This window comes from Macrotis lagotis, chromosome 5 (genome assembly GCF_037893015.1).
Source record: "Macrotis lagotis isolate mMagLag1 chromosome 5, bilby.v1.9.chrom.fasta, whole genome shotgun sequence".
Taxonomy (NCBI): domain Eukaryota; kingdom Metazoa; phylum Chordata; class Mammalia; order Peramelemorphia; family Peramelidae; genus Macrotis; species Macrotis lagotis.
The window spans coordinates 104,804,122-104,827,121 of record NC_133662.1 but is presented as its reverse complement, the minus strand read 5'-3'; the positions used below and the strand labels follow the sequence as shown (position 1 = coordinate 104,827,121).

General features: G+C 37.1%; 1 protein-coding gene across 5 annotated transcripts in view; it reads left to right on the top strand.

Annotated features, from left to right (window-relative positions):
- Window positions 1-12,181: 12,181 nt before the first annotated feature.
- Window positions 12,182-23,000, top strand: part of HACE1 (HECT domain and ankyrin repeat containing E3 ubiquitin protein ligase 1) — a 93,822-nt gene continuing 83,003 nt past the window's right edge. For 2 of the 5 annotated variants that reach the window (XM_074187250.1, XM_074187249.1), the window contains exons 1-2: window positions 12,182-12,419; window positions 22,946-23,000. In XM_074187250.1, the coding sequence (XP_074043351.1) occupies window positions 12,344-12,419; window positions 22,946-23,000 (131 nt within the window). In that variant the 5' untranslated portion in view covers window positions 12,182-12,343. The remainder of the gene's footprint in view (window positions 12,420-22,945) is intronic. The other 3 variants (XM_074187252.1, XM_074187247.1, XM_074187248.1) reach the window with 2 other exon arrangements.

The following is a 23,000-nucleotide window of genomic DNA, read 5'->3' as shown; positions in this document are numbered from 1 at the left end:
AGAGACATAATATCTGGGTAATTAGTAATTTTATTAATAATACAAATATTTTATTAATAAAAGAAGTCAGTGGCACTCTTGAATGCCAAAGACACCTTATCACAACAGGTTTGTCCTTTGTTTTTGAAGAAGGCCATGATGTCCCATGAGGTGATGCCATGACATGCGCAAGAGTTGGATTTGAGTGCTATGCCAAGTCACCAACTTCACTTTCTCTTCCCAGACCTTCTGGGTCCAGTGATCAGTTTGAGCAGTATGAAGAATTCACACAGAGAGAATAGCCCCAGACCACAGAAACAAAGTTTATTTATGCTCGAGCAAAAGTGTAGTAAGCAGGCTGGTCCTTTGAGAATGATCAAAGAGAGTAAGATATAGTATGGCTTATAACAGGGAAAAGGTTTTATATGGTTTGCTTACATAGAGAAACAAGATTCTGTGCAAATAAAACACATTGTGAAGATTTAAGCTATGACAACATTACATATACATACATACATACATACATATATATATATATATATATATATATATATATATACATATATATCATTATTGCCTTCAGGGGTCAGATTGGTGCTGTGGAAATCAGAGTAGACAGACAGCAAATAGTTAACTTGTACTCTTCCATACTGACTTTTCTACCTACAAAAAAAGGTCCTTCTCATATAACTTAAGGGAATGTTATACTTTTCTTACATCTCTGGGAAAACTTGTTATTTTGTGCCTCTCTGTACCTCCCTTGGGTTGAAAAACTGTCCTGTACCTGATTGGAAATTTCACCATATTATATTTTTCTGTATCCTATACATTATGTCAAAGTTATCATGCCTCAGATGTGGACCAGAACCATTTGGCACACTGAAGAACACAAAGAATGTTGAGATAACAGAATGTTATCCAAATAATGAGCAAACTATCCTTAACTATTTCTGACATGATTCCCTAAATCACACTTGCACAATTCACCTTCCCTTTACCTTTCTCTACACTCTTGCTAGTTCTTTTTTAAAATATTATTTTATTTTTCCAATTACATGCAAAGATAGTTTTCAACATTAATATTTTTGTAAACTTTGATTTGAATTCAGGTCCTCCTGACTCCAGGGTTGGTGCTCTATCCACTGGGCCACCTAGCTACCCCACAAGACAAATTTCTAAACCAACTGAGTGTATCTATTATTCCCTCTTTAAGTCATCCCTGATGTAAGATTAAAATAATTCTCATCCCCTCCCTTTTCTGCTACTGTAATAGGTCTTTTGTGCCTCTTTATGTGATGTAATTTACCCTGTTCTGCCTCTCCCTTTCTTCTTTTCCCAGAACAATCCTTTTCTTCATGCCTTGGTTTTTTATATTTTCAGATCAAAATCTACTTTTGCCCTCACTGTCTAAGTATACTTCTAATTGAGATACAGTTCTCAAGAGTTACAAGTACCATTTTCTCATGTAGAGATGTAAACAATTTAGTCTTATTGAAAAACTTTTTTTTTTACTTTCTCCCTGTTTACTTTTATATGTATCCCTTGAAGATTGCATTTTCTGTTCAGTTCTGTTTTTTCATCAGAAAAGTTTGAAAGTCCTCTATTTTGTTGAATGCCCATCTTTTCCCCAGTAGGAGCATCCTCAATGAATTTGTAATCCAAGCTCCTTTGCTATCTGGAATATCATATTACAGGCAATCAGATCCTTTAAGATTGAAGTGGTCAATGTAATCCTGACTATGGCTCTTTGGTATTTGAATTGTTTCTTTCTGACTGCCTATAGTATTTTCTCCTTGACCTGATTATTCTGGAATTTGGCTACAATATTTCATGATGTTTTCATTTTAGCATCCCTTTCATGAGATGATTCTTTCAAGTACTATTTTATTCTCTGGTTCAAAGATATTAGGGCAGTTTTCCTTGATGATTTCTTGAAAGATGTTATCCAGGCCTTTTTTTTTATCATAACTTTCCAAATAATCTTATACTTCTTTAATTATCTCTCCCAGATTTATTTTTCAGGTCAGTGCTTTTCCAATGAAGTATTTTATATTTTCATCTATTTTTTTATTTTTAAAATTTTGCTTAACTGATTATTGATGTCTCATAAAGCCATTAGTTTCTACTTGCCCAATTCTAATTTTTAAAGAATTATTTTCTTCAGTTAACTTTTGCATCTTCTTTCTATTTTTATTTTTTTATTTTATTTATTTTTATTTTTAGGGTTTTTGTTTGTTCGTTTGTTTGTTTGTTTTTGAAAGGCAATGGGGTTAAGTGGCTTGCCCAAGGCCACACAGCTAGGTAATTATTAAGTGTCTGAGAGTGGATTTGAACTCAGGTACTCCTGACTCCAGGGTCAGTGCTCTATCCACTGTGCCACCTAGCTGCTCCCCTTTCTATTTTTAAAGAAGTTATTTTCTACTTTTATTTGATCAATTGTATTTTTTGAAAGAGTTGTTTTCTGTTTCCATCTCCTTAATTGTATTTTTAAAAGAATTGTTTTCTTTAGTCATCTTTTATGCTTCCTTTTCCAAGCTGTTGATCTTTTGCATATCTCTCATTCTTTTTTCTAATTTTTCTCTGTAAATTTTTAAAATCTTTTTTGAGCTTTTCTAAGAAGAGTTCTTGGACTTGAGATTAATTCATATTGCCCATCTGGGGCTTCACATGTACTCTTTTGTTCAGTGTCAACCTCTGATATGGTGTTTTGATCTTCCTTATCACCATAATAACATTCTATAGTTAGGGCTTTTTTTTTTGCTTCTTATTCAAGTTTAGCCTAGTCCATGGGTTTCCAAACTGATTTCTGCTCCTGGTTCACAACAGGAAACTATATAAGCTTTTAGGATTGGGGATCAGAGGCCTGCTCACTGACCTTTCTCACATTGGGGTCCCAGATATTAGCAGCTTCCCTACTGTGTGAGGTGACCTGGCTTAGTCTTGAGGCTGTACAGAGGTTCTGGGGTTAATAATTTGTCTTCTACGCTGAACCTGAAGGCCTCTGAGTTGGCTTACTATGTCTGAGCTGGAGACCAGGGACCATGGTTTCTGATCTTTGCTGTGTTTGAGGCAGTGGGAGTTATCTTCCTCCTCACCCATCAGTGCAGGACCATGCTCCCCCAGTACCCAAGATAGACTTTTCCTGAAGGCCTTCCAAGATATCTTAAAATAGAAAATTGGTCCATTCTGGCTTTTTGTGGGTTCTGTCACTGGCAGTGGTGGGACACAAAATCAATAGATCTTGTAGTGCCATGACAATCATAGGTGGGACTCTAAATTCAATGAATCTAGTTGCATTTTAGGGGTGAATTAATTAAAGGTTTGCCCAAATATAGCAGATTAATTTGAAGTTGATAGATTTTGTATGAACCTGGAATGATGTTACAAATATCCAAACAGCTCTTGGCAGAAAAAAGGTTATCCATTCCTGTTTTAGAACCTTGAGTAATACTTAGGAAGTTTCTGACTTTTCTCTGAGCCTCTTGGCTCCAACTCCCCCTTGCTAGTTCTTTCCTAGAACTTAGCCCACTTGGAGAAGATAAAACTTTGCTCAAGAGTAAGTAAACTTATCTACCCCCCCCATAACTCTGAGTCCTTGAGTCTGTGAATTCTTCACTCTGCTCACCCCAAAACTAACTGCATCAAGATGGTTCTGGTCTATGTCTGTGGCATGGCAGCATTGATCAAATGCATATGGATATTTACTGGACACAGAATATATGGAAATGGAGAAATGTGAGTTAGTTGTTATTGATACAAGGATGACATCAAGAGACACAAAACAGAAGAGATTTTGAAAAACATAGCATTCCCTTTAAATAATATAAGGTAGACAAAATGTCAAGTAAACTATTTGTTGTCTGTCTGGCATTTCAGGATAGAGAATGTGAGGATATACATCTGTATGACCATGTGACCTTTAAAAAAACAGGTCAGGGAGGTTAGAAGATGCTTTAGAAGATGCTTAAAGGAAGTTATGTGGAACTGAGAAAGTAGAGGCTTATTCTGGGAGACAAGGTTGTAAGACAAGTAAGTAAGAAGGAGAAGAAAATAAAGTAGATCACTGATGGATTAAATACATCAGAAATTGAATTTGGCAAAGAAAAATTTTCTGAAATTTGGGAGAAGTAGAGGAAAAATTCAAAGAAAAAAATTTTCAGACTCAGATTCTGGTTTAGACCCTACTTCAAGTTTTAAGAAAATGGAATCAAGAACAAATAAAGAGAAAAGAATTTAGGAAGATTCAGGAGGATCATAGAGGATTTGGGAAGAGAACCAGAACTAGAAGTTAAAAGGATAAGGAAAAACTAGTCTGTAACACAATAGGAAAGTCAAGCAAGGAAAGATTAGTATAATATTAATGGGTTAATTGATAGAGTGAACTGGTTTAGTGGGCTAATTGATGAAATGGCAGATGATGAAATGGTAGATTGAGTCAAGACTAAAGGGGAACTGTGGCTGTGGAAGTTTTGAAAGGAAATAATTTAGATAAGGTAGCCAAGTTATTAAGGAAGTGATAATTGACTGTAAAAAGTTTTAACCAGCTGCTTAGGGTTGAGAGTAAACAGCTACTGTGGGGGGTTTCAAGAAATAAGGCTGTAAATCTCAACAATTCTTTGAATGTGCACTGAGCATGTGATGTTTGCATTTCTGCAAGAGTCTTGTTATCTGTATTCCAAATATAGGCTGATCTCCCTCTTTGAGGACTAAGTGAAGGGTTTTAAAGAATATCTCTCTATATTTCAAGTTGTTAGGAAGAATAAAGTACTCCCAAAGAAAATAGATGCAAGGTTTTAATGGGGAAGTAAAATGGCATTTGAGATGGAGGAGTAAAGATAATTTTTGTTAGGATAATAGCATTTAGAAGAATGTTAAATAGAGAAAGAAGAGGAAGGTAAAGAAGAGATATGCAAAAGAACTTATAAAAACAAATTGGAGATTCTTTCTGAAGAGTTAGATATTGCTTTTCCTACCAATGTTATAACACAGTGACAGAAGTTATCAAGTAAGAGATTATCCACTAAAAAGCAGAGGAAGAAATTAATGATTGGTGATTCCTTGCTCAAGGGTACTGGGTGACTTTTGTCAACTTGATGACAACAATGAAGAGTTCTGTTGTCTTCCCAAGAGTAAATATCAAGACATAACAGGGAACTTCCCAAGACTCATCAAATTGGATTTTATCTACCAATTTTTGGATATTTATTTAAGCACAAATCCTAAAGGAAAAAAAAAGTGGTGCTAATAATTATTATTCTTGGGCAAGAAACTGAAGCAAATAGGGTTTAATTGTTTTTTCTGGCCACTGAAAGAAATGGATATTGAAAAGAAAAATTAATTTTAGAAGTAAGCAGTAGGCTAAGAAGATAATATCTAAGAATCAGAATTGGATCATGGCTTATAGGTTATGGTTGACAGACTCATGGCCAGAGACAAAATACATCTAAAAAAGAATGTATTTGCCTGGTGTTTCAAAATTCTAATCAAAAGAGTTTTAAGTTTAAAAAAATAAAGAGGTGTGTGTGTGTGTGTGTAGATTGCCTTTGTATAACTTCAAAGTTAGAGACCAATGAGAATAGCTTCAAAGAACATAGCAGAAAACTAATTGAGGCTAGAAATTTAAAGGAGATGAAACACAAGAAAGGTAGTAAAACCCATGGCCTTAAGTGGCTGAAAATTGAGGTAATAAAAAGAGGAACTAGAAGTCCTAATTCAAAGTGACAAATTTGAGTTTAGAAATAATACTGAAACTTGGTGGAATGAAACCTTTTGTAAATATATGAACAAAGTGCCCAGTCCATTGGAGCTGTACTCTGCAATAGAGTTTGAATTCTTGGCAGTTCAGCTAGAGAAAAGGGGCTCAGTGTTTGGTTCTCTTTTCTTGCTATGTGATCTTCAGAATCTTCCTAAGACAATTCAAAGGAAAGTGATTCATTTTCCTGACTTGGTGCTGGTATTCTGTTCGGGTTTCCCAGGCATACAACATGAGGTCAGCACAATGACTCTGTAGACAGACCTTCAATACCTTTTCTCTTCCACACTTTCTTTAGGGTTTTCCAAATACTGACCTATCCTAGTATTGTGTGCTTGTGTGTGTGTGTGTGTGTGTGTGTGTGTGTGTGTGTGTGTGTGTTAACCTCTTTATCTTTTTGTACATCCTCTATAAGTTAAATGCCAAGATAGATAAATTAATCCATGGCATTCAAAATTTTTCTTGCTGTAACTGATATTTTGTTTTGTTGATGTGGTGCTGACTAAAGGGGAACCTGTGTTGTCTCAGTATTTGTTGTTAGGCCAAAATTAGTACAAACAACAGAAAACTGGTCCATGCTTTGTTCTCTCTCTATATTCGGGAAAGTAGATTTTAGTGTGTTCAGATGAAAGATAAGATCCTGTGGATAACAATGTTTCAGAGGAAATGAATCCAAAAGGTATAGGATGTACTCAAAAATGAAAATCTGAAGACATACAAAAAATCCAATTTCAGTAAGGAAGGTGGGGAGGAAAGGATCTATCTAAAAAGACTGATATAGATGCATAGGGAACTCATCAATCAATTGAACTTTTAAAAAGTAATATATATATATATATATATATATATATATATATAGTTAGATAGATAGAAGATGAAAGCAAAGTCAAATAATGGAAGATGAACATGATTATGGCACAGTCCTGTAAAAATTATGTGAGGAATTCTCAAGCTCAACTAGGTAAGGATTTATTAAAGATCTACTATATGCAAGGCAATGAAGTAGGCACTGGGGATACAAATATAAAAGGATGAAACAATTGTGGAGTTTGCATTCTAAAAGGGGAGACAAGAAGTACATATAATCTATATTCAGATAGATGTATAGTATGAATATGAAGTAAATAAATGTAAAAAATATAGATTGTTAAATTAGGTCAACTGGGAAGGAGTTGGGGAGGAATTGTAAAAGGCTTCATGAAGATGATAGTGCTTGAGTTACATATTAAAGGAAAAGAAAGGAACTCTGAGAGGATGAAATAAGAGAGTACTTTTCAATCTAGACAAAAAAGCCAATGTAATGCCTTAGAGATGTGAGATTAGTGTCTGTTGTGTATAAAGAAGAAAGAGAAGGCCAGTTTGGTAGGTTCAAAGAGTGTGGGAGGAATAATGTTCAAAGAATCTGGAATGAATGATAGTTTGGGTTAGGATATATTGGACTTTAAGAGCTAAACCCGGGAGTTTGTGTTTGATCCTAGAATTGATAGGAAGCCATTGGAATTGGTTGACTCAACTTGATTTGGCTTGCCTTGACTTGCAAATACAGAAAATTATTTTAGCTAGTTGGGTGTGGTTCTGTCTTAGATAAAGATTCCCTTATAGATCTGAGAGAAAGTACCTGGGCAGACCTCTGACCCATGTCTCTTCAAATCTTGTGATTCCGAATAATCTGGTGTGAGAAATTAATATCTTTCTTATATTTAATAACTAATTATTGTATTAGGACCAAGATTTTTCCCAATATCTGCTTCCAGAAATCAACCAGTGTGGGAAAACTTTCTTAAAGATTTATCCAGGCCAAGATCTAATTAGACAGTAAAAGAAAATTGTAAGTTGGACTAATGGGTATATTCCTGTTTGCTTAGACAAACCTGGGGAAAATGTTGATTCTATTATCAAGACAGGTGATATGGAATTTGATATCTCTTTGACCAAGATTTGCATATCCTAAGTGGAAAACCCCAAGATAGTCCACCTCTCATTGTATAAACTAATCAGAGGCACCTTTTGAGAATATCTACTCTTTGCCAAGTATATAAACTGTGAACCCACCATTGTGAGGGGTCTTTAGTCTAAGAGATACCACCAAATGATCATTCTTTTATTAATAACAGGATGGCTTTATTAATAAAATGAATAAATTATCCAAAAACTATATCTCTTGAATCCTTTTAATCATCCTGCTAGGTGTATCCCCTCTGCTAATGGCATCATTAACTTTTTCATCATTATAATCCTCATTAAAATAGTACTTTTTGAAGGTATTTTAAATACATTATCTCATTTGATTCTCACATGACTCAGGTAGGTGGAACAGAGGCTAAATGACTTGCCCAGGGTCACACATTGAATACAATGACTTAGGGAGGGCTTGAATTCAGTTTTCTCTAATTCCAAGTTTCCCACTATAGTCACAATGCTCTTAACTATCGAATAGTGATGATTTGCAGAACTTGTAAGAAATTGTGTCCCTGTGCATACAGAGAGAGTCTTTCCTTCTTATTAATATTGTTATTCTACCTCACTTAATACTTTTTACTTTGAATAAATTTGTAATATGATTTGTTTTGATAAAATGGAACATTGGGAGCTTGTGAGTTGCATATTTGAACAGATGTTAATCCAAAGAACACCTTCCTTGAACTAGCTTTTTGTGTCCGTGTAAGGTGTGGGTGTGGATTATGAGCTTTGGATATAAAAGTTCAAGCTATAATTATTAGCACAGTGAATGATTTCTGACAACATGAATGAAACTGGGCATAGGGTCATTATCAATAGAGAAATGGGTGTAGAAAAGCAGGTGGAAGAATGCCAAAGACAGATGACAACTATCTAAAAGAATGCCTAAGGCAAGTGTTGTCTTTTACCCAGGAACAAAACTTTAGTGTTTTTCTCTATCTATACTCTAAGAACCATCTGTTCCCAGGTCCCATAAGTAAGGCTAATACTTTTAGTACCATCCTTCAGATATCTAAGAGGTTAAATAGATATTTATTGGTTAGCTTTGGAAACTAGATATCATTTATAGCATTCTTTCTATAGGAAAATGCATTTTGATTTGAAGCAAAGTTAGAATGGATAAAGAACTGGAATTGGAACTGTTAACTAAATTTTAACTGAGTTGGTTTCTAGCCTGGGTGTGATAAGAGTCAACCAGAGACATATTGTCAATAATGAAGTAGTAGTTTATTAATTACTCTCCTTGCCAGGAACCATTTACTAATCATACCTCTTCCTTGGAACTCCACTTTTCTGTGGTTCAGACAGAGAATTTATACATGATCATAAGGAGAAAGAGAAGGGGAAGGTGGATTTTAGAACTATCAGTTTTGGGGGTTTGAGTGATCTTCCCAGGACAAACCCATGGTAGAGAACAATTATCAGCCTTGGCCATCCAAGTAGGTCAATGGAAATGGCTAAATTACAGTCTTGGGGGTACATTATTATTGCATAGACAAAAAATTTAGGACTTGTCATGATTAAAACAAATTACTCTATTATTTCCTCTGTTTCACAGAGTCTCTGTCTATGCAAAGAACCTCTAGAAACTAAATGACAATTATTAAGTTCCTTACACAAGTCTTATTTATCAATTAGAAATCTTAACTCTTAACAGAGCAAAGAATTAGGGGTAGCTAGGTAATGCAGTAGATAAAGCAAGGTCCCTGGAGTCAGGAGTACCTGGGTTCAAATCAGGTCTCAGACACTTAATAATTATCTAACTGTGTGGCCTTGGGCAAGCCACTTAACCCCATTTGCCTTGCAAAAACCTAAAAAACCCCAAACAAAACCAAAGAAAAAAAACAGAGCAAAGAATGAAATCAAAATGTTGCCTTCTACACTGACTAGCTATGGGATTTTGAGCTAGTAACTCTAATGAAGAGGGAACCAATCAAAGAAATTTTAAAATGAGGTTTAAAAATGTTTGTAGGAAAATATTTTTAGAATGGTATAATTTCAGGTTGGAATGTGACAAATTCATGAAAGTACCAGCTTTGACCCACATGTATTTAAGTACAAAAAAGTTTATTTAAGCATTGCTGTGGTTAGCAGAAGTTAAAGGAGAGAGAGAGAGAGAGAGAGAGATTAGCAGCTGCAACAGCAGCAACAGCAACTGTCATGAGAGGATAAGCAGTAAGGAAAGGTATAGGAGCAAGAGAGTTTATCAGGGGGGTGATGCCTCCCAAAGAACAGAGAGGTGAGCTTTTAAAGGACAGGAAGATGAGGTAATGAGAGATACTTGGATGGGAAGACAATATAGTTCAGAGTTAAACATAGATGGAAGCAGTAATTCAGAGAGTAGATATGAGGGCTAGGGCTGGATTGTTTCATTGATAGAATTTGTTTTATGCTTGGGGGCAGGGATTATGGAGTCAAGGTGCTTAACTAAGGATCTTTACTAACAATTCACCGACCTCATTTTAATAGCTTGGACTATGAGATCTTTGAGCAGGAGGATAGAGGTCAATGTTAAATGTAAGAAATATGTTCATTATTGAGGGAACAGATTAGTTATAGAATATATTTCTCAGTTCAATATTACCTCAACTGCCACTTTGAACTCATCTCTTCAAAAATTATTCTAAAATAGGGTTAATAGTGGAACCAACTTCACAAGGTTTGCTATGAGAGGGGTTCACAAAATCTAATATATGTGTAATTAGGGTCATCCCATGGAGCACATTCCAAGTTCCTGATTCTGGACAGCCATGTAGGAGCTTTGGTGCCAGGAATGACTCAGAGCTGAAGGACTTTGTACTTTGAAATGATGAACTAGAAGATCCCATGACTCAGTAGATATTTAAAAGGGAGTGTTCTATTCTTGTTTTCCTCCCTTTCCAGTTGTTCATCTTGTCAGTGTTGTTTTCAGTAGATTCCCTTAAGGGTTTGGTTGAGAATGACTTGGTGTCTAAAGCATATATTCTGCTTAGATAAGCCTGAATCTGGGTTTGGGCTCCCTCTTTGTTCTTTTTTTAACCTGATTTTAGGCAAATTAGTATCTCTTATTCTTAGATGGATGTGTTAAAATTTGCAGCAACTTAGAAGGTGTGAGAGGTTGGAAGTTCCTGTGTACCACTGGTTTACTCCAAGAAAGTCCTTTCTAGTACTGCAGGATTATTGGTAAAGACAACGACCCACAAGGAGATTGTCCCAAATCTGACTCACTTTACCATAAGAACTATATTGTTTGCATTGTGCAGAATTAAGGGGAAATGAAAAATGCCTAATCAGCAGTCAGAGGTATAATTAACAGGATTTGCAATATTGGTTTGGGAAGCCTGGAGAGATAGTGAATAATCAAGGTTAACACCCAGATTGCAAGTCCAAGAGCTGAGAAGATGAAGTCCTTTATAGTGATAATGGGATAGGGTTTAGTGACTGAAGCAGCTATAGGACTCAGTGGATAGAGCCCAGAGCCTAGAGTCCAGAAGACCTGAGCCTCAGGCACTTAAGCTGTATGACCCTGGGCAAATCACTTAAGTCTGCCTTCATCCACGGATGAAGGAGATGGCAAACCACTCCAGAATCTTTATCAAGAAAACCCCATGTCATGTAGGGTCTTATGGGATCATGAATGATAAGAGTGAATAGCAAAGGGGGGGGGGGTATGATTACTTCAGTTTTGGATAGGTTGAGTCTAAGAAATCTAACTAGACTTTCAGTTTGAGAAGATTTGAAAACTGTCTGGAGACCTGAGAATTGAGGTCAGTGGAGAGGTTAGTCAGAGACCTAAGATTTGAGAATCATCTACAGAGATGATAATTAAATTCATTGGAGTAGATGACATCCCGAGTAGAGGGAGAATAGAAGAAGGTATGACCTGAGTCCTTTAGGATATGTAGAATTAGGGTATGACTTGGTTGAGGATTCAGCAAAGGAGACTGAGGGGACCTCTTTGTAGAAAAAGGAGAAATGTAAGACTCTGCAAACCTTTAAGGATGGAAAAAAATATCCTTAAGGATGAATGGGAAGGAAGTAGGGAAAAAGAACATTTTTGAACTTGACTCGGTTAATTTCTTGTTTGAGGATTATTATTTCAATACTTAAACGGAAAATTTGCACCCCACATTATCAATGTGTTTAATTATTAAAGGTAATTCCCACTAAGAGTTTTTTTTTTTGACAGCCAAGTGCGTTTTGTTTTGTAGTGGAAAGGACACAGGTTTACTACAGCCAAGAGCTTAGGAAGCACTTAAAAATGTTCTCCTAGGCAGGAGAAGGTGTGCAGCCTCCGCCCCAGCTCTCCTCCGGCCAGAAGGCCGAGCCGCCTCCTCCCCGGGGGCGTGGCGCGGGGGCGTGGCCCGGGGCGTGGCCCGGGCACGTCTCCCGAGCTCAGCAGAGAACTACAATTCCCAGAAGGCGGCGCGAGCGGCGGAAGCCGAGAGACCGGAAGCGGCGCGAACCGCGGGCGCCCGCAGCTGTGCCGGCCCGGTGCCCCCTCGTCCTCCGGAGCCCCAGCGGCGGCCGGCGGAGCCGAGGAGTCGCGGGCCCCGATGTGCGCGGCGGCCCCCAGCCTCTCCGCACCGCCATGGCCCGCGGCGGGGAGCTAGGGAGCTAGGCTCCGAGTCCGGGCCCCGGCGGCGGGGAGGAAGCGCGGCCGGCGCCCCGAGGATGGAGAGAGCCATGGAGCAGCTCAACCGCCTGAGCCGCTCGCTGCGCCGCGCCCGCACGGTGGAGCTGCCCGAAGGTGAGGCCCCGCAGGGCCCCGGCCCGGCCCGGCCCCGGCCCCGCAGAGCGCCCCGGCCCCGGCCCCGGCCCCGCAGAGGGGTCCGGCCCCGCAGAGCGCCCCGGCCCCGCAGAGCGCCCCGGCCCCGGCCCCGGCCCCGCAGAGCGCCCCGGCCCCGGCCCCGCAGAGCGCCCCGGCCCCGGCCCCGGCCCCGCAGAGCGCCCCGGCCCCGGCCCCGGCCCCGGCCCCGCAGAGCGCCCCGGCCCCGGCCCCGGCCCCGGCCCCGCAGAGCGGCCCGGCCTTGGGCGTGCCCCGGGAAGGGCCCCGCGGGGGCGCCCGCAGCTGGGAGTGTGGGTGAAGCCGGCTGCGTGTGTGTGTGTGTGTGTGTGTGTGCGTGCGTGTGCGCGCGCGTGTGTGCGCGTGAGAGAGAGAGTTTACATGTGAGAGGGAGTGAGAGAGAGTGTGTGTTTATATGTATGAGAGAGACTGTGTGTATGAGAGAGTGTGTGTATGAGAGTGTGTGTGTGAGTGTGTGACAGTGTATATGTATGAGAGAGTGTGTCTATATGTATGAGAGTGTGTGTGTGTGAGTGTGTGAGAGTGTATAGGTATGAGAGAGTGTGTGTATATGTATGAGAGTGTGTGTGTGAGTGTGTGACAGTGTATATGTATGAGAGAGTGTGTGTATATGTATGAGAGTGTGTGTGTGTGTGTGAGAGTGTATATGTATGAGAGTGTGTGTATATGTATGAGAGTGTGTGTGTGTGAGTGTGTGAGAGTGTATATGTATGAGAGAGTGTGTGTATATGTATGAGAGTGTGTGTGTGAGAGTGTATATGTGTGAGAGTGTGTGAGAGTGTGTGTATATGTATGAGTGTGTGTGTGAGAGTGTATATGTGTGAGAGTGTGTATATGTATGAGAGTGTGAGTGTGTGAGAGTGTATATGTATGAGAGAGTGTGTATATGTATGAGAGTGTGTGTGTGTGAGAGTGTATTTGTGTGAGTGTGTGAGAGTGTGTGTATATGTATGAGTGTGTGTGAGTGTATATGTGTGTGAGTGTGTATATGTATGAGAGTGTGTGAGTGTGAGAGTGAGAGTGTATGTATGAGAGTGTGTGTGTGTGAGAGTGTGTGTGTGAGAGTGTATATGTGTGAGAGTGAGAGTGTGTGTATGTATGAGAGAGTGTGTATGAGTGTGTGTGAGTGTATATGTATGAGAGTGTGTGAGAGAGACACTGTGTGTGAGTGTGTATGTATGAGAGAGTGTGTGTGTGTGAGAGTGTGTGTATATGTATGAGAGACTGTGAGTGAGAGTGTGTGTATATGTACGTGAGAATGTGTGTGTGTGAGAGTGTGTGTATATGTATGAGAGTGTGTGTATGAGAGTGTGTGAGTGTATATGTGTGAGAGAGTGTGTGTGAGAGAGAGACAGTGTGTGTGTGTGAGAGAGTGTATATGTGTGAGAGTGTGTGAGAGAGAGTGTGTGTATATGTATGAGAGTGTGTGTGTGAGAGAGTGTGTGAGAGTGATGGAGAGTGTGTGTGTATATGTATGAGAGAGTGTGTGAGAGAGACACAGTGTGTGTGAGTGAGTGTGTGTGTATGTATGAGAGAGTGTGTGTGAGTGTATATGTGTGAGAGTGTGTGTGAGAGAGTGTGTATATGTATGAGAGACAGAGTGTGTGAGTGAGAGTGTGTGTATATGTATGAGAGAGTGTGTGTGTGAGAGAGTGTATATGTGTGAGAGAGTGTGAGAGAGAGTGATGGAGAGTGTGTATGTATGAGAGTGTGTGTGTGTGAGAGTTTATATGTGAGAGGGAGTGAGAGAGTGTGTGTTTATATGTATGAGAGAGACTGTGTGTGTGAGAGTGAGAGACTGTGTATGAGAGAGAGTGTGTGTGAGAGAGAGTGTGTGTATGAGAGTGTGTGTGTGAGAGAGACAGAGTGTGTATGAGAGAGAGACAGAAAGTGTGTGTGTGTGAGAGTGTGTATATGTATGAAAGTGTGTGTGAGAGAGTGTATATGTGTGAGAGTGTGTGTGAGAGAGTGTGTGTATATGTATGAGAGAGTGTGTGTGAGAGAGTGTGTGAGAGAGAGTGATGGAGAGTGTGTGTATATGTATGAGAGTGTGTGTGAGAGAGACAAGAGTGTGTGAGTGAGAGTGTGTGTGTATGTATGAGAGAGTATGTGTGAGAGTGTGTGAGAGTGAGAGACTGAGAGAGAGTGTGTGTGAGAGAGTATATGTATGAGAGAGTGTGTGTGTTAGAGTGTATATGTGTGAGAGTGTGTGTGAGAGAGACAGTGTGTGTGTGTGTGTGTGAGACAGAGACAGAGAGTGTGTGTATATGTCTGTATGTGTGTGTGTGTGTGTGTGTGAGAGAGAGAGAGAGAGAGAGAGAGAGAGAGAGAGAGAGAGAGAGAGGTGATGTGATGTAATTATTCGAACCAATTTTCTTTTCATGCTCACTTTGATCTTCAGGGAGTCTTAACCATTGGCCCATGATTTTTAAAATTCTTGGGCTTACTGCAAATCTTTTTTATTTTTTATTTTATTTTTTTAGGTTTTTGCAAGGCAAATGACATTAAGTGGCTTGCCCAAGGCCACACAGCTTGGTAATTACTAAGTGTCTGAGACCGGATTTGAACCCAGGTACTCCTGACTCCAGGGCCGATGCTTTATCCGCTACGCAACCTAGCCGCCCCTGGCCCATGATTTAAAAAAAATTATTTTGATTATTCTTTGGATATACTATTATTGATTTTCATTTTAGGCAGTTGAAAACCATTGTTTTTGAGAAGTGATCCATAGGTCTCACTGCATTAAAGATTAAGAACCCAAGAATTAGAAACTTGGTGGGGGAGGATTAAAGGATCTGAGTTATAGAGGTACAGCCTCTTCTGTTGCAGAGACCAAGTTGCAGATGAAAGTTTTCCCATTCTTGTAGGATCTCATCTGGTTTTATTTCTCTTAATGTTGCTAGTAGGGATTGTTTATTTAAAAAGTTGCTTTGCCCTTTTGAAAATGCAGAAAGGATGCTGCTGCTGCTCATGGTGGTGTTCCCAATTATTTACAAAGAGCTTTCCTTACTCTGTCCTTTTGAGCTAGGCTGCAGGTTATATATGAAATCATATATATATATTTATACACAAATATAGTCCCAAATAGTTTGAATATAAATTGGTGGCAGGGAGGAATTATTAAAATAAAAGGAAATATAAACTTAGGTATGACCTTAAATGTATAATTGTATAAGTGTAAAAATAGAATTATAATTGGAATGTATAAATGTGATTGATTGCTGCAGACTCAAAAGAGGCTTTGAGATCTATAAACAGTAAAGAACTTATTTTATTTGGTCTCATTAGAGAATCAGCTTTTTAATGAATCTTTAACTACCTCAAGTTAGTACTGAGATTGGATAGTTTGAAGCAACTTTATGCCGCATTAAGGGCTAAGAATATAGTTATTTGAATTTTTTGAATTGGTTTTCGGAATCCATTCTTCTTTGATCTAGCCAAGGCCATAATACTCTTTCTGAGAACAGGTTGTTAAGTCCTCCTAGGCATAAATATCTTAAGAACAGTCCTTTGTGGGTTCTGGAGAACTTTTAAAAACTTTTTAAAAAGTTCTTCATATTGATATATTTAGGAAAACAGTCCTATGACTTTTGGTTTATTTAAGGAGATGGAAGAATTTAAAATTTCTCCTATGTTTTAGGTGACAAATATAACATTAGCTTATGTAAAAAGTAAAATTTTTTTATTAATGTGGCTAGAGAGTCTTAAAGCATTTTATAATTGGCATTAATGATTTGGGAAACACCTTGTATAAATATGCCACTTTCAGAATTGTGGCTAAGGGAATATTTGTATTAAGGAGGGATGTGCTCATTGTTCATTAATGATGTACTATTGATGTCTGTGCATTTGAAATTTTTCCTAGTACAAAACCTAAAAATTTAAATGGCTTCTCATAAAAAACACACATATCTTTCCTCTTTCTAGTTGCTCTATTACTTCTTGAAAAAATATTATGCTTAGGAGATTAAATGTTTTGAAAATACCTAGTTATTGCAGTTTCCTTTTAAGTATTTTGTATGAAAGAACGCAGATGTCACAAATAAAACATGCTATCGTGAGAACCTTGGTATTTATTTCTCTTTTAGTTAGGAAGAATTAATAGTACTGTTTTTTTTTAATTTTTGGTTTTAGCAAGGCAGTAGATTTAAGTAACTAGCTAGATACTTATTAAGTGTCTGAGGTAAGATTTGAACTCGGGTCATTCTGACTCCAGGGCTAGTGCTCTATCCACTGGGACACCCAGCTGCCCCTCATTTATAATGTCTTTAAGCCATAAGTTGTGTAGGACAAGGTTCTTTCCTCTTGATATTGCTTAGCAATATGTGATTTGAGTTTAAAAGTTCAGACTTTCTTTTGGAGTGTAAAGAGTACTATCCTAGCTTCTTTGCATTGAGGAACATTTTTTTTGAACACACTGTTTCTTATGGCACTATTTTGATATAGGCTGATAAATGCTCACTATAGTTTGGCTTGTTTTTAACTTTTTTCCCCCTCTTTATGCACTTTAGAAAGTTTCTTTTGTCAATACTAAGTGCTTTTTTTTAAAGTTAAAGGCAAAGTGGCAAAAATAAAAAATAGTTACATAGTAGGGAAGTTTTTGAAAATGTGTAAACCCAATAAAACTTATTAAACTTAGGTATGACCTTAAATACTTTGATGCATTTGTGAGTTAATCAATTTACTTTCTCCAGTGATGCAGATGAAACACTATTAATTCATGCAAGTTTCTCTGAAAGTATCCTTTTCATCATTTCCTGTAGCATGACTGTATTCCATTACATTTTTATGCTATAAATTGTTCAGCCATTCCCAATACATGGGTGTTTCCTCAGTTTCCACTCTTGTCCATGGCCTTCCATTAATATTTCAGTAGGAATCTATGCCACATAGGGTCCTTCCTTTTAGATTGTCTTTTAGATAGCTCTTGCTCTTGCTTTATGATTAACCATATTCCATTTCCAGTGATGAATCTCTATTTCATTTCTTGTGTAGCTCCTTGTTGGTAATATGCTGTGTGGTCTGTTTGTACTTATAGTACTCCTTTTATGCCCTTTAGGTAATGGCAACTATGATATTCTAAGACTTATTTACTAGAAAAATATTGATCTTAAAAGATTTGTTTCAGGGGGAAGATAAATAATTTAAAAAATAGCACTGTACTCTTTTGCAAAAGCAAACCATCCCCCTCTTATAATATTCTTTTTTATTCTGAGTCCAGTTCACTGATCATCCAAAGTGTCTGTTAAAGATATGTGTGCTGTTGGATCAGCTCTATGAATTTTTTGTCTAATTGGTTTTTTTTAAGGTTTTTGCTAGGCAATGGGGTTAAGTGACTTGCCGGAGACCACACAGCTAGGTAATTATTAATTATCTGAGGCCGGATTTGAACTCAGCTACTCCTTACTCCAGGGATGGTGCTCTATACACTGTGCCACCCAGCTGCCCCTCTAATTGTTTAGTAAAATATGAATAGTAGATTTTTTTGGTAAGGCAATGGGGTTAAGTGACTTGTCCAAGGTCACACAACTAGTTAATTATTAAGTGTCTGAGGCCAAATTTGATCTCCCAACTCCAGGGCAGGTGCTCTATCCACTGCGCCACCTAGCCACCCCAATAGTAGATACTATTTATCCATTTTCAGTTTTCCTGTTTGTCAGACTGAATTATCTTGAGTTATTTTTTCTCATCTCATTTAGGAGACTCTATACTACTTTAGGGTTTGATCAATTTAACAGTTTGATATTGTTCAGAAACATTATCTTGATCACCTTATATTTTATGGGTAAACCTGCTTCCATTTGCACTCTGGAGTGGAAAATCTTAAATGACAGAAGAATCTTTAGTGTATGTCTCCTTGTTTTGCTTTTTTGCCCCCCTTGCTTGGTTATTATTATCAGAGCATCATAGAACAAAGTTATTTTTGTTATGTCTTTCAGGGAATTGATTTTGATATTTGTATGGTAGATACCTTTTTGATGGAGACTTGTCAAGTAAGGTTTTGTGCTACCAGATCCAATGTTTTTTAATAGTTTTACACACACACACACACACACACACACACACACAGTGGATTTATCTAGTTCCAATTTTTTAATAGTCTTACACACACATACATACACACACACACACACACATATATAGCAGATTTATCTATTTTCTAAATTTTTTTAGTTGAGAGATAGTAAGGAAGTTGTTTGCTATGGAATATTTCTTTATAAAGGGTCACCTCTTTTCTTCTCAAACTTATATTTAGAATTTCCTTCTTATGTATATGGATTATTTTCATATGGATTTAGTAAAAATGGAATGAGACATTGGCATTTGTAGTTTATCATATATTCTTGGTCATTATTGGGGAATAAAAGGATAGATAATTTTCTCCAGGTTTGAAATCACCCTTTCTTTCAGAAATCTTAAGAATCAATTCCTCACTAGCTGCATGATTGTGTTGGTTTCTTCATGGTCCTTTGTTTAACTAGTTGAAATTTGATAGGCTTTGAATTCCATTTTTGTAATGTTGCTTTTTGAGCAACCCCTGTTATAAACAGGTTTAGTCAGCAGTACAAATTTCCTAATTGGTCATTTCTAAAACAACTATTGTCTCATCATTTCCTTTGAGGCCTATAACTTTATCTAGCAAATTTCATTGTAAGTCCTTTGGAATTGTGGTTTCTCAATACTCTGATTATAATTTCTAAATTCCAAAGCTGCTTGTCTTTGCAATATTGTTATTACAAAAAATTGTTCTTCTGGTTCTGTTTATATCACTATTAATTCATGCAAGTTTCTCTGAAAGTATCCTTTTCATCATTTCCCATAGTATGATTGTATTCCATCACATTTATATGCCATATATTGTTCAGCCATTCCCCTAATACATGGGTGCCCCCTCAGTTTCCAATACTTTGTCACTACCAAAAGAGGTTCCAAATATTTTTGCAAATTATTATAGTATTTTGGTTTAGGATTAATCACTCCTTTAATCTATCCCTCTTTTCTTTTTCCTCTTTTCCTTTTTGTTTCTCTTTAGTGAAGTATAATTCTGTACCCCAGTCTGGTCAGTATTTCTTTCTTCCTTTAACTGAGTAAAATAAGTAAGGTTCAAATGTTTTTAGCCACTCCCCCATCCACTTTCCTCATTGTTGTATCGAACTCAGAGGGAACACTTTCACCATCTCTTCATACTAGAACATAAATAATATGTCCTATTTTGTCCCTTTTGCTTATTTATTCATCTTTATCCTTTTATGCTAGTTCTGTTTCCTTTGTTTGCACTTCAGAGTTTCTACCCATCTCAGAATTTTTCATCAGGAATGCTTGAAAGCCCTTTATTTCATTAAGATTCTATTTTACCTATAGATTATATTCATTTATCCCAGGTAAGTCATTTTGGGTTATTAGTTTAGAATTTTTGCCTTCTGAAATATCCCAACTATCCCAAGCTCTCTACTCTTTTGTAGTGGTGACTTCAATCATGTAAGATACTGGCTATGACTCCTTCATTTGTGAATTCTTTCTGTTTGCTTGTATTTTTTTTTTTAATTGAAAGCTCTTGATTTTGGCTATAACATTCTGGGAAGTTTTAATTTTGCAATGTTTTAGGAAGTGACTTGATTATATTTTTACTTTATTATCTAATTCTAAGAACTTGGGCAGTTTTATTATTTCTTGAAATATAATGTCTTGACTTTTTTGGTCATGGGTTTCAGTTAGTCCAGTGATTCTTTGTTTTGGGGTTTTTGTGAGGCACTGGGGTTAAGTGACTTGCCCAAGATCACACAGTTAAGTATCAAGTGTCTGAGGCTTTATTTGACCTCAGGTCCTCCTGACTCCAGGACTCCACCACCCATGTACCCCTAGTTCAGTGATTTTTAAATTATCTTTTTTGATCAATTTTCCTAGATATTTATTTTTGCTATGATATATACTTAACACTTTAAATCTTTTTTAGTCTTTGGATTTTGTTTTACTATTTCTTATGTCTCATGAAATTTTTAGCGTTTGTTTCATCTGTTTTAATTTTCAGGAAGTTTGTTGCTTGAGTAAGGTATTATACCTTTTCTTCCAAGTCATTATTTCCTTTTCCAGTTCTTTCTTCCATAGCCTATATTTCTCTTTCAGTTTTTTTTCCTTTAGAACCCTTTAAAAAATATTCATTTAAGGCAATGGAGTTAAGTGCCTTGCCCAAGGTCATACAGCTGGCAATAATTAAGTGTCTAAGGCTGGATTTGAATTCAGGTCCTCTATCCACTGCACCACCTAGCTGCCTTCCTTTAGAACTCTCCATTTTGCTTATAAAAATATTTTTATTCTTCCTCTTGCTTCATTGTTTCTAGGTATTCTAGTTGAATTTATGCCCAAGCTGTATTTATTTTTCTTCAAGGTTTTGCTTATTTATTTGAAGTCATTTTTAAGAATTTGTGACTTGAGCATCCCTGTCATCATCATAATTTTTTTTATGGTGTTATTCCTTTTTCCAGCCTGTTTTCTGATTTTAGACTTTATTTTAGGGCTAGGGTTTGTATACCTCTGAAGAAAATTATTGGTTTAGTTCTTCTGCTGCTTTCTTGGAGTACTAAATGTTTTGCTATTCTGGAATCTCAAGAATAGCTCAATCTAGAGACCTCTTCAGTTTTCAGTTCTCTCAAAATGAACAAAGTCTGATCATTGTCTCCCAGTCTGAGCTCAGCAGGTTCCTGACCTGGATTTGATTCTGAGTATTTAAAGTTCCAGTTTTACTCATCCCATATTGGCCAACTTCCTTTTGGTCTGGAATTCTTTCCCTTGTTATTCCTCTGCAGGCTTCAGAAGCCAGGATTAAGACCCTGCTCCACTTTTGGGGTTTGAGACACAGAGCTGCTAGTTAATTGCTTCTGAATTTATTCACTCATTATACAGTCTAGGACTGAGTCCTCTTTGGATCTTTGACTTGGAACTGACTAGTGCAAAACAGAGCTACTGTTTGGCACCTGCTCTTGCATGCTGTATAAGTTTAAGCTCTTATGTTGGCTTCTCCTTCCTGGAATCAGATCTCTCTGTCTGTCTTCAATCCTAATTGGGTTGAAAAATGGCTTACTTTGATTTTTTTTTTAAATTTCTCTCTCAACATTTAGTCTAATGTGTTTTCTAATTAATTCTCTTTGGACTAGTTGAGGGAAGGGTGTGAGCATACTCTATTTCTTCCTTCTGCTCTACCATCTTGATTGTATTTTAACAGGAAATGACTAGTTATTAATGTTAATATTTCAGAATCATATGTATAGAGTCCCACCACTAGCTTGCAGGAGCAAATATCAGATAAGTACCAAGTTAGAAGAATACAAATAAAAAGGAATCATCTACAGCTGGGGCATCTCCAGCTCTACATATATATATATATATATATATATATATATATATATATATATATATATATATATGTTGTTGACTTCCTTAGTTGTCAAAATCATAAAATAGACAGTGATTTTGATTGTTATCCTTTCCAGAGGAAGTTTAATGTATATTATTTTGCTATGAGACAAATAAAAAGAACCTAGAAACTCATCCATAAAGCAGTTGATCAACTTGACAAGGAGAAAAAAATTTTCAATCAAAGGTAACATGCATTAGAATGTAAATTCTATTTGTTGAATCTTCTGCATGAGGTTAGCAGAAGATTACAGAGCTGTTTCATCTTTTGACACGGTGAGAAGCTAAGGAGAGGTGTAACAGTGCAAAATTTTCATGAGTAAGAGTGATAGAAGTGGAAGCTCTGGGGAAAAATTTTTGTGTTTGGATTCAACACAGTTGTACTACATGGAAAAATTGAAGTGGCAGCCAAAAATATAAAAAAGTAAAATTTAGAATACCTCAACTTCAGTTACTAGTGATATTTGTTTTTCAAATATCCTTGTGTTTTTCTTGTTCTTGATTTTTGGTAACTGATTTTTTGCAGCCAACACATGGGGAAAGAATTTTGAAAAACATTGTATTACACAAATATGATTTTTTTTAAATAAAGCATTTTAAACTAGTTTTGTAATATATTCATAAGGAGACCAGTATGAAGCTGTTTTGAATTTTTAAAAATAGTTTTTATACAATGCATTATAGAATATCAAAAATTAATTGCTCAAATTTGTAAAATTATTAAATTTATAAATAACCTCAAGTTTTCAGAGTTTAAATTCATAATATAAAGTTCTTTTTTTCCCATCAAGTTTCTGGAAAAAAATCAAGATGTTGATTTGAAAACAAATTTGACATACTTCTTTCTCTACTTGAGTAGTTAAAATGATTCCAAAGTTATCCTAATTCTTTTCTTTTAGCAGACAATAGACATTAGATCTTTCTGAAATCTAGTTTTAATGTATTAGATTATGCCTAGCAGTAATTTCACATGCTTTCTCTGAAGTTCCTTGTACATGCATAGTTCTGTATATGTATAAGTGGAATAAACTAATTTTTTTTAACTGGTTTCTGCCTAGATAATGAAACTGCTGTCTATACATTAATGCCTATGGTTATGGCTGATCAGCATAG